The 12,230-nt window shown below is 42.9% G+C and overlaps 1 protein-coding gene across 1 annotated transcript in view; it reads left to right on the top strand.

Moving 5' to 3' along the window:
* The first annotated feature begins 947 nt into the window (after window positions 1-947).
* ELP3 (elongator acetyltransferase complex subunit 3) overlaps window positions 948-12,230 on the top strand; it is a 98,628-nt gene continuing 87,345 nt past the window's right edge. The window contains exons 1-6 of the mRNA XM_009283434.1: window positions 948-1,043; window positions 2,236-2,374; window positions 3,874-3,944; window positions 6,290-6,353; window positions 8,223-8,291; window positions 10,143-10,297. Of these exons, the coding sequence (XP_009281709.1) occupies window positions 967-1,043; window positions 2,236-2,374; window positions 3,874-3,944; window positions 6,290-6,353; window positions 8,223-8,291; window positions 10,143-10,297 (575 nt within the window). The 5' untranslated portion in view covers window positions 948-966. The remainder of the gene's footprint in view (window positions 1,044-2,235; window positions 2,375-3,873; window positions 3,945-6,289; window positions 6,354-8,222; window positions 8,292-10,142; window positions 10,298-12,230) is intronic.

Below are 12,230 nucleotides of genomic sequence, written 5' to 3'. Positions count from 1 at the left end.
AGCAACAACTAAAACATCGGTGCGTTATCAACTTTGTTCTCATCCTAAATCCAAAACACTGTACCAGCTACTAGAAAGGAAATTAACTCTATCCCTGCCGAAACCAGGACACTGTCCCACAAAACTACCTGCAGAGAGAGACCAGGTGGGAGAGCATCCCTGCGGTGCTTCTCCCGGGTGGGTGTAAATGCTGCCGGATTTCAGAACAGCTGGCACGAACGAAAACTCGTTGGAGCGGTGGTGCACCCGGCTACGTCCCTGCTGGTGGCTTTTCTGACAAGCGTGGTGTGTGTATTTTACTGTCCCAACACTTGCTGGTGTAGACGGAGCCGCACAAGGTGAAAGAAATGCACGTTGTTGTTAGGAAGCGTGGATGGATCTCTTAATAGCAATGCCCCTCTTCTCCCAAAGCTGCTGTGGAAGAAATGTGAGCAATGTATACAGTGCAAACCCTTGCTGCGGCCTGGGGTGGGTCTGTGAGGCGCAGCGGGGAAGCTTTAAGGCACCGATAGCACTGCCTGATGCAGCGTACCCTCTCCGCAATGGAGGGGAGTTCACAGAGCTGGCCTCTGCGTTTGGCTTGCCCCACCGTCCTCATGAATGCGTTCTGCCCCTTGCCCCGTGTACTGGTGGCATCAGACTAGTCTACTAATTGTCTTTAACTTCCAATGACTCTATTTCTAGCTGTTGTGCAGATTGCTCTGACATAAGAAGGTGGAGTTTGTCCTAGAAGTAAAAGAAAATCAGCGGTATGAGGCGGTGACTGTCATTTGTTTGAGCAATGCTGCAAATCGAGAGCGATACGCGGTGGCAAAATTCCCTCTATAGGCAACAATTGTAGGAAATATTAAAAATGAACGACAGAGCAGAGGCGCCTTGGTTGTCACAAGCAGTTGGAAAGCACTGGCTCTACACGTGGTTTCTTGTGTTGTTCTCGTTTCAGGAGACCTCAGCCATGCAGAGCTGATGATGATGACAATAGCTGACATCATAAAGCAATTAATTGAGGCTCACGAGCAGGGAAAAGATGTGAATCTGAACAAGTAAGTCACTGTGGGATGACACTGAAGACCTGATCCACCAGTGATGAACGTGTCCTGTACAGTCTATTATGTTCAGGCTTTTATTTTAAAATAGTTTTATTTTCACAGGCTACTGTCATTTCTCTTGCTGTTACCTGATTAAAAAAATACCACCAAGGTTTGTAAATTCTGTGGTGATTTGATACCGTGCTTTGCTACTTCACTGGCACTGCTCAGAGAACAAAATGGGTTGTATTGGTGAAAAAGTCCAAGAAACTTGTCATTGCCTTTTTGTGTTTCCACCTGTGTTCATCCTTCAGTAGTGCGGAAGTCAGTTCCATCAGGGAAAGGAGAGATTAATTGAGGGATAAAGTTTAAATCAGATTTTCTTAGCAGTGTGTTATAAATGAAGTTGTTGTTTACAGGAAGTTCTTCCTTCTTTACATACGTGGAATAATAAAACCTGAATTTCTCCCACTGTTTCTATTTCATTTACATGATATAATTGCCACCTTTTTGCTGATGCTGGAAATAACTGACATGAATGTCTTAGAAGTTAAGTCAGCTAGAGTCTGCATATGTAGGGGTTAATCAGATGGAAGTCTTATGAAACGATTTAAGTCACTGAAAACGGGTAAGCCAGAGTCTGTGGGCAGCTTTCACAATGTTTTGATAAAATCATACTTAGAAGTAAAGTGTACAGAAACTCAAAACATTGGCAATTGTTGCATATCAACTTTATTTGGACTTTGGTATCTTAATACACAACGCAGCTGTTGCAAGGAATTATTGTGTGCTTTTTAAATCATAGAATCATAGAATCATTAAGGTTGGAAAAGACCTCTAAGATCATCGAGTCCAACCGTCAACCCAACACCACCATGCCCACTAAACCATGTCCCTAAGTGCCTCATCTACCCGTCTTTTAAATACCTCCAGGGATGGGGACTCAACCACTTCCCGGGGCAGCCTGGTCCAATGTTTCACCACTCTTTCAGTAAAGACATTTTTCCTCACGTCCAATCTAAACCTCCCCTGGCGCAACTTGAGGCCATTTCCTCTTCTCCTATCACAAATAAGTTACCTGGAAAGGCAAACTGGGAGAACCTACCTAGATCTCCACGTAACCCAACGGTACTACGATAGCGCTGCTGTGGAATACGGGTATGCAAGACAGAATGGAGTTGTTAGTTTGAGGTATTTCTGCTTTCAGGCTGAAAACCAAGACGTCAGCAAAGTACGGACTTTCAGCGCAGCCGCGTTTGGTTGACATCATCGCCGCGGTCCCACCGCAGTACCGCAAGGTGCTGGTGCCAAAGCTGAAGGCCAAGCCTATAAGGACTGCTAGCGGGGTAAGCACGTACATCATTCTCTCCCTCCACCACCGTCCTCCCCTGCTCTCATCAATAAGTTGTATTTAATTGTTTGCAAAGACGAGGATACTGAATGTCCAGAAGCTTTAATGACGATGCACTGGCTGCATTGCCAGCTTCCAGGCTGCCTTTTCTGTCATGTTGTGCCCGCAGGGCTATTGCTTTCAAAGCATTTGGGAGAAGAGAAAGAGGAGGTCTGGGGACTTTGTTTCAGAGCAGCATGTCTTGCTCTTTAGTCGTCGTAGAAACAGTGCAGCTTAATCTGCAGGCCCTCTCGGTGAGCAAAGGTAAAATGTTAGTATTTAACCTGTTTCTTTGAAAGGTACTTCAGGCAGAGAGCAGGAATAGAGGTACAGCTAACATTCAGCTGCGTGTTTTTAAGCTTTCCTACTGTATGTGTAGCATGCCTCAACTCAAGTTAATAAAAATAAAAAAAACAACAAACCAGAAACCAAAATCCCAGGAAGTGTTCACTTTTTATAACTTAAAAAAAAAAAACCCAACCAAAAAACCCGAACAAAACCACAAAAAAAACCCACCCGCAAAAAAGCCCTTAATTTCTTTAGTTTCTTCTTTCTGGCTATAGAATACTTCATTAAACTCTTACTCCAACCAGGATTTCTGAAAACGAGGTATTCCAAGTTCGGTGCCCCAAATTAGTGGACACTAGAAAAATCTTGGTGTGTCTGTCTCTTCTTCCCTCTGGTCCTTTTTATAAAAGAAGATAGCATCTTACATTATGCTTGCATTTAACGTGTGAAAAGCTGTCTGAGATCAGCCTGGGAAAAAAAGGCTTCGCTCAGTTAGGCGGAAGGAGGAAGCTATTTTTGTCATCTTTGGTTTATATCTTTTTGTTTCTCTTCATCTCTCCCCCATTTTCATCTTCCGGGTGATGTTTGATGTGCTTGGTGGCACGCTCTCACCCTTGCACTGTTTTAGATGCACGTTAGACGGTCCTAGTGAATACCCGAATGCCAGTCTGCATCTTTCCAGCAAGGTGGTTAATCAGATTTGGTATAAGACACCTGGTTCTTTATAATATACTGCCAGTTTATTCTGAATTGTGAAAATATTAAATAATAGGATTCCTATTTCTTGATGTATTTGTTATCACAGAATCACAGAGGGACCTCTAAAGGTCATCTAGTCCAACCCCTCTGCCGTGGGCAGGGACATCTGCAACTAGAGCAGGTTGCTCAGAGCCCCGTCCAGCCTGACCTGGAATGTTTCCAGGGATGGGGCATCCACCACCTCTCTGGGCAGCCTGTGCCGGTGTTTACTCCTTATCTGTTTATCCAGTGTTATCTCCTGCAAGAGTTAACGCACAGATGTTCTAGGTGGCAGACTAAGCAGAAAACATCTTTAAATAGTCTCTCGCAGATGCGCATGTATACATAGCCTTCCAAGATGCACTTTATTTTAGTAACTTCAGAAGCAATTACTATAATTTCTCTCCTCTGTAACTCTGCTTCTTACAGATCGCTGTCGTGGCTGTGATGTGTAAACCACACAGGTGTCCGCACATTAACTTTACAGGCAACATATGTGTGTAAGTATGACAGCTTAGATGACCCGAGAGGACTGTTCTGCAGTATTTCTGTATAAATCCAGTGTTGCAGTAGCGTTGTACTGGGGACAGGCTTCCTTTCGGCACAAGCACAAAGTTGCAGATTGCCGATGCCTGCGCATTACGCTAAAAAGTCTACTTGTTTTTTCTTCAAGGAGGAAACCTTTTTCTTTCATGGGCCAAACCCTACTTACCTTAGTAGATACACACTTTTGTGAACGTAGTAACCAGGAGAATATATTAATGATCAAATGTAAGTTGTATTACTGTGGCAGGGTGCGCAGGTGTGTTGTATGTGACCGGGTCCGTGAGCAGATGGGAGAAGACTATTACAGAAAACAAACGGGGCTCAATCTGCAAAGTTTGAAAACTGCTGAACTGAGACCCACCCGAGGAGGTGCAGGTGTTGTCTGCAAAGACTTGCTCAGTGTGGCAGTCTGGCTCTGCCTGGCTCTGGAGTGAAACGAGAGCACAGATGGAAGGGAAGGCCTCCAGCTGCCAAGAGCTTGTGGCGTTAAGGGAATAGCTTCCGAGTTTTATCTGAATTGAGAAACCCAAGCTGGGTTTACCTTGAAGTGTGTTACCTCTGTTTGACTTAAGAGTCTCTGCACCTGAAATCTCATCTGTTTTTTTCCAAACCATATCAGTTCATCCATTTCAAAACACCGCTTCTCTTTCCCGCCTTGTCACACCCAAAACATCAGGGTATTTCACTACCAGGTGCCTAACACAGGGTGAGCTGGCTCTGTTCTTCTATTTGCATGAGCAGCTAGTCTGTTCGAGATGTTCCAGGTAATTGCGTATATGAAATGTCTTTAATTGGGTTGCACAACTTTTGCCAGCAAATTAATTTGGCCATGGTAATTTGGCAGTTAATTTTATAATGGTGACAGTTGACTTGGGTTGAGTTTGCAGGGCAGGCGGTGAGGAAACTGATCAATTTGACTGTGAACCGAATGTGTCTGATTTGATAGAGATGGCATTATCTTAGCCTGCGCATTTCGGATCTGCTCACTGTGAGTAACAGTAGGCTGACTGCTCTATTACCTTGTCTGTTGGAGGCGCTCGGCGCCTGCAGCTAACGTTGAAGGGGTTGTCAGCCCTCCTGTCTCGGGTCGCCTTTGAGCACAGAATGACTGGAGATTGATCATTAATCCCACAGCCCTCAAAAGAAAGCTCAGGACCCTTCAGAATAAATTTATATTCCTTTTAATTACTCTCTGCTGTGTACCGTTCCTCTCCGGGCCAGCAGTCGTGCTGTGATAGCCGCAAGTGTGTCTTGCTGTGTCACAGAACAAGAGTTTCAAACAAGCCTCTAGACGCAGAAACTGTAGTTTAATACCAAACTGCCGTACAGTTATCCAGAGTAGATGGACTGTATTCTTTTGAAGTAGTCTTAGAATGCTGTATTCGTTACATAGCATGTTCCTAAGTTCAAAAAACAAATGTAAATGAGCTTTCTCACCATCAAGGTATTTAAATTCTATAAATTTCTGGAAAAGAAATGCAGATTGTGTAACAGGATGATCTCTATGTCTTTCTGTGCCAAACAAAAATCATATTTTGCATCAAATGAGACGATGTTTTTGATAGAATGGTGGAAAATATTTAAATTGTTTGATTGTAAAATTACTTTCTAAAATCTAATAATCTGTGTGTAACTATTACTCCAAAACTGTATGACAGCTCCCTAAAATAATGCCGTGTTCCAGAAATACGATCACAGTACACTTTGCTTCTAGTAAGTCTTACCAAGTTGTTTTATGTGGGTGTAGTCATTTGACAGGTCTGAATTGGTTTTTGGCATCCCGTTCTCATTAAAATTAAATGAAACAACTGGTTTGCACTGCATACTTAGCGTTTGTAAACATACATAGGCTCAGTTCCTCTCAGCGTTACTGGGTATCGCAGAACGGCTGTCTTCAGCACGTGCGTTTGGGTCTGTACCGATATTTACGTCGGGTGATGCAGAGACACGGGAATTCATTCATCCATCCTGTGCTCTCAGCTGACCAGATGTGAACCAGCTTTAGTCTAGAAGCTGTATTGCAGCCTTAAGGTACCGTAGTGCTTGAGCTAATGAGGCCTTCCTTTTGTCGATTTGGTTTTGCCTATATGAGAGCTCCCGAACGCCGGGAGAGCGGTTGGCACGTTGCTGTGGTCGGGCTGTCTCAAATTTATGTTCCCCTGCGTTTCTGGTGAGAGATGGGGTAGTTGGAGCAGTGTCTGCTCAGCCTGCACCCTCGGTGCCCCCGTAACCTCAGACAGATTAAGTTGCTGCAATTGCGTAAGTTTGATGCCTGTTTTCTGTCTTTTAATATTTGCAGATACTGCCCAGGCGGACCTGATTCTGATTTTGAATATTCAACACAGTCTTACACTGGATATGAGGTATTACTTCGGTCCGCCATAATGCATTGCCTACGCTCTCTATAAACTCGGGTTAGGCTGCTCTTTATTTCTACAAATTCTCCCGTGTTGCAAGAATAAAAAACAAAAGCAGACTTCATACGCTTCGAGATCTAAAGCAGCTCAACTACAAGACTGGAAATTCTTCTCAATTATTGTAGCAGTTGTTTCTTTCTCCTCACCTTGCTGCTGTTTATACTGTTATACGTGTAATACGCTGTAGAGCAGGAGCGAGCAGCCTGTGACTCTGAGCAGGGCAAGTGCGGCAGCCGTGGCTGTACCCCACGATTTGCTGGTGTGGGAACAGCTGTTAATCTGAATCTCCAGCCGTGGAAAGCGAGGAGTGAGTAAGAGCAGTTGAAGGTGACGTTGCTGTCTCCCTTGGGACACTGCTGCGTGCAGTTTGTTGAAGTGAATGCTAGCTGTGATTCCTACAGCAGTTATCAGTCCGCGTCAAAATTTTCTGAACTAAACAGTCCAAACCAGAAACATAACAGATTTACTTGTGGCTCAATATGGGTTTAAGGGAAGGCAGTGCCAGACTCCTCAGAGCTGCCCAGTGGAAGGATGAGAGGCAACAACCATGAGTTGGAACGTGGAAAATTGTGCCTTCATATAAGAAAAGAATGTTTTAACATGACAGTTGTTCAAACACTTGAGTAGGGATCTAGAGAGGTTTTGGGAACTCTTCTTAAAGATAGTCAGCCACTGACTGGACACGGCCCTGAGCATCCTGCCCTAACTGGACCTGCTTTCAGTCCTGTCCAACCTACATAACAAAGGTCAAGCTCTGGAAAAAAGCCCGTTATTTAGCTGTTAGTGCCTCTGAAATTACATCTGTGCCCTTATACGTCTGTATCTGCGGTGATACCTCGCTAAACATATATGACCAAAATAGCGTTCTCCTGTTGTATGCCGAAAGTTTAACAGCAAAAGATCTTGTTGTGACTAAATTATTGTGACTGGTTTTCACAAAACAACTCGTAGCTATTGTACAGATATAAAGTAGTAAAATGAGATAAAATACAAACTGCATTAATTTGGTAAACAGTGATGCAGCATCCTTTTGGAATGGATTTTGTCTGTTACCCGTTTTTGAGTGGCTTGAAACTTGTACCATTAATGCAAAGTAGGAAAATCCTGTGTATATTTATATTACTTTGTAATTCATGTTGTTCTGGATATGTTGTGTTCATTTGTTCAATGCTAACAGCATGTGGGAGTTATGCATGATTTAAAGAGTCCTCATCCTGTAGAGCTTTTAATATAACAGAATGAAATACCAAACAAATCCAGGATACACAAGATACTTGAAAACCTTATCTTAGAGCATTATTAATAGGCTTACATCAGCTAGTAATATAAAAAGTAAGTTATTAGGGTTTTAAATTGAAAGAATATGTTTAGATGAAAGCATTTTTGAAGTTTAGACCGAGTTCTAGAGGATACTCCTTGGATAACTGTTGTGCAAGTGAAGAAAAACCGAAATGAACAGGACAGAAAAACTTGTATTTTGAAAAACATTTTGTTTGTGATTTTTTTTTGCAATATTTTTTGAGACTCACTGCAGAGATTCTTTATCCATCCTGCCGTAATGCACTAAAAATTTGAATAATTGTGTCATTCTCTTTATGTCATATTAACCATCAAGGATAAAAAATGAGTTAAGGAGCCAAATTCAAATTTACAGTTGGATGGATTCTCTGCTTGTGAGTTTGAAGACTATAGGGTCCATTAGGATTTGAAGACTTTAGCATTTCAGTGCTAAAAGTTGTCTTTTGTTCTTTTTCACTGCAGGGTTGTTTTTTTTTTTATAAAAGTTTACAAAATGGATCTCCTTGTGTTTTTTAGCCAACGTCCATGAGGGCCATTCGGGCTAGGTATGACCCCTATCTCCAGACAAGACACAGAGTGGAACAGGTAAATTTTTACAGTGAAAGGGGAATGCATTGTGATTGTGATGAAAATAATGATAACGCTTTTAATTGCCTGAACTGGTGGGCTGAAAGGGTTGTGATGAGCAGCACTAAGTCCAGCTGGAGGCCAGTCTCTAGTGATAGAACCCAGCTGTCAATATTGGGGCCCCATAGTGTCTAACCTCTCTGTTAATGACCTGGGTGTTGGGACAGAGCACGCTGTCAGCAGGTTTGTAGATGATGCAGAATTGGGAGGAGCGGATGATAGACCAGAAGGTTGTGCTTGCCATTCAGAGAGACCTGGACAAGGCTGGAGAAATGGGCTGGCAGGAACCTCTTGAAGTTCAACAAAGGGAAACACCTGGGAAACAGCCGCAGGCACCAGTACATGCTGGAAAGCAGCTTGACAGAAAAAGGTCCTGGTGGACACTAAGGTGACCATGAGCAGCGTTGTGGCCTTGAGGCAAAGAAGGCCAGCAGCCTCCTGGGCTGCATTAGGATGAGTGTTGCCAGCAGGTCAGGGGAAGGGATCCTTCCTCTGGTCTCAGCAGTGGTGAGGCCCCATCTGGAGAGCTGTGTCCAGTTCTGTGCTGCCCAGAAGACGACAGACATGAACATACTGGAGCAAGTCTAGCAAAGGGCCACTAAGATGATGAAGGGACTGGAGCATCTGAGGAGACGCTGAGAGAGCCAAGACTGTTTAGGCTGCGGAAGAGAAGGCTTGGGGGAATCTAACCAATGTGTATAAATACCTGGTGGGAGACACTAAGAAGATGGAGCCAGGCTCTTCTCAGTGGTGCCCAGCGACAGAACAGGACAGGACGCAACGGGCACAAACTGAAACATGAGAAATTCCATTTGAACATCAGGAAACAGTTTTTAATTGTGAGGGTGACCGAGCACTGGACCAGGTTGCCCAGAGAGGTTGTGCAGTCTCCATCCTGTGAGATACTCAAAGCCTGTCTGGACACAGCGCCAAACAAACGGCTGTAGCTGACACTGCTTTGAGAAGAGAGATTGGACTAGGTGATCTCCAGAGGTCCCTTCCAACCTCAGCATTTCATGATTCTATAATTCTACGTTAGCCTTACTTGATCCTCATAGACGAATTACTTTTAGACCTTTTAATTGTCTAACAGTCATTTCTATTAGATAAATGACAAGTTTTGAACCTCTTATAAGATGTCATCTGTTCGGAACAATACCTGATCACTGATAGGAGACCCTATTACAACAAAATTGTACTGAACTTTTGTGGCAGTTGCTAGTTCTCGATAATTACTTACATGGAGAATTTAGTACTGAAATAGTGGCTTTCCCACCAAAATGATTTTTTTTTGGGGGGTCTCCGCTGGAGAATTAGAAGATCTGAAGAGTTTCTCAATCCTGTTCTGCTTTGGCTGGTTTCCTGTTTATCTCCGTATCCATTGGAAAATTCTCCATGGATTCAGTGTAGTCCTTTTCTCCCACAAGTTTTTAAGGAAAGTTAATTCTACATGGATTGAAGCAGATGCGAGGAACCTTTTTCTACGGGCCATATCTAAGCTAGCTTCAAACTGGAACCAGTGTAACTCCCATCAGCAAGATGCTAGGCTCAAGTAATTCTGCTTTGTCAAGACAACCTTTTATGCTGGGCTCAGTATCTGTACTGTGTTCTTGCAGTAGAAAAATAATTTTTGAGTTTTTTTGGGGGGGAATTATAAGAAATCTGTACAAAAGTATTCATGGTTTGTCATTCATAAAAGATACGACAACTGAAGAAAGAAATGCAGTGTAGGAATGTCAGGGTTTTCAGAGAAGTCTTCTAGATAAGTCCCTGATCGGTAATTTTTCCCTGGTACTTTTAATTTTACAGCTGAAGCAGTTGGGCCACAGCGTGGATAAAGTAGAGTTCATTGTGATGGGTGGAACATTCATGGCCCTGCCTGAAGAGTACAGAGACTACTTCATCAGAAACCTTCACGATGCCTTATCAGGTCACACTTCCAATAACGTAGCAGAGGCCGTCAGGTAGGCATCTTGGTTTTCTTTAAAGTAATTTTTTAAAAGTGTTCTTTAACTGATGTAAGAACAGAAGATACTGAAGACAAAAATTCAGGCCTCTTTTTTTTTTTCCTTTTTTTTTTTTTTTGAAAGGCAATATTTATCCAAATATGTGCTTAAGCACAGAATATTTATAGCTCAGCTTGCAGCATTGCTCTGCGTACTGCATAGCACCGGCAGAAGACAGGGCCATGGTTTATCTGTTTGCTCGTGTAGGAAATGCTAAGCTGCTTCTAATTTCTTGGCATTCCAACTGGACTTCTACCTTTTATGCCTCATCACCTTACTTTGGAGTTGTGACGAATCACATTGCCGTGGGATTTATTTCCTTTAGCTGGGAAGGGGAACTGATCCTGGCTTGGAGGGAGGCCAGATGTCAGCTCCCGTAAGGGATGACTCACCCCCGAGAGCGTCAGTGCTCAGGAGCTCCGAGCCCCTTGCAGTCTCAAACGCAGTTACCCTTGCAGTATTTCGGTGTGAGAGGGAGATGCTCCTCTTCTCATTCTGCAGTTGATGAACGGAAAATCAGAGGCTGGTTTACTTGCGTGTGCTTTGGGTCATTAAATACATAACTTCCCAGTGCATTCTGCAGTATAAAACTGAGAGGAAAAATGGGAAAGATTTGACGTTTTGGAGCTGTTAAAACTAGGTGAGCATCCCTACTGACAGTTAGTTTGCTACCTTGTTGTTGTTCAGTGCAGTGGATTTTCCTTGATACCATTATCATCTACTGAAGAAAGCGGTTTTAGAACTGAGTAGGACTAGCCCTTGTCTAGCTTCATGTCTGCCTTCGTATTTTAAAGCTGTAATTTCATTTGGTTTTCCTCTGGAGGGCAGCAAACGCTTCTGCTGGTTTTCTTTGGGTTTTTTCCTTGTCATTCAAAGACCAGACAAAAAGTGCGATGCTGCTCTTTCCGAGTGGATTTTATCAAGATAAAATCACAAACAAGTTGGGAAAAGAATTGCTTTTCTTTTGCTCTAGTGCCCTGGTTGTGAGCGCAGAAGGACACGGCTCGTTATGGAAGAAGGGTGGAGTTTGCAGGTTGTCTATTCGAATTAGTGCTGGGCTTATGCGTACATCAGGTGGTTCAGGATGTGGTTATTCCATATTTTGTCTGCTGCAGGTGTCTAGCTAATTTTACTGGACCCAAAATTTCTTTTGGAGTAGCCTGTCCTTTGCTCTGCAAGTTATTGAGGAAACTACGACACAGACCGTGTGACCAAGTAATTTTAAGTGCATGCAAAAATGAAGTGACTCTGAAGTCAGCGTACTGCCTTGCAAGCACGCAGATTGAGCAATGTGAGAAAACCTGCACTAACAATTTGTGGGTTTTTTCCAGCAGATAAACAAAGGTTTATATTTTTAACATAAAATTAATGTTAAATGCTTACTAAATGGAGGTATGTGGGAGCTATTCAAGTTGCACTTCCTAAATATTCTAGAGGCGAGAAAATTGGGCTCAGGATGAATCAATCAGACCTTTTACTTTTTGTGCTTCTTGCGTTTTAAGACGATCAATGACACTTGGCATAAGCAGTCAAGGTTGAATTTATGTCTCTTTGTACATGAGGATTCAGCCCTTCTCCCTCACTACTTCCATCAACAGAAGCCATGCTACATGGGGAATACTGACAATATTTTACTTGTTTTATGTTGTGGGCACTGTGTTAGGTGGTAACCTGAGATCTGGTCTCTCTCACCCCTTACTTTGAATGTGATTATAGTAGCCTTGAAATTTTTCCTCCTTGTGCAAATCATTAGTTAATTTTAGATTTTGTACAGTGATTCCCTAATGGGGGAAAAAGACCTTCAGCCAGGATACTTCTTAAAAAGTCTTTCTGAGCATGACCTTTGATTAAACCAGTACAGCATTATCTATATAAGGCTTCAGTGCACATA

Source organism: Aptenodytes forsteri, unplaced genomic scaffold (genome assembly GCF_000699145.1).
Source record: "Aptenodytes forsteri isolate BGI_AS27 unplaced genomic scaffold, ASM69914v1 Scaffold534, whole genome shotgun sequence".
Classification (NCBI taxonomy): Eukaryota; Metazoa; Chordata; class Aves; order Sphenisciformes; family Spheniscidae; genus Aptenodytes; species Aptenodytes forsteri.
The sequence above is the reverse complement of the archived record's forward strand: the minus strand, read 5'-3'. Positions and strand labels throughout refer to the sequence as shown.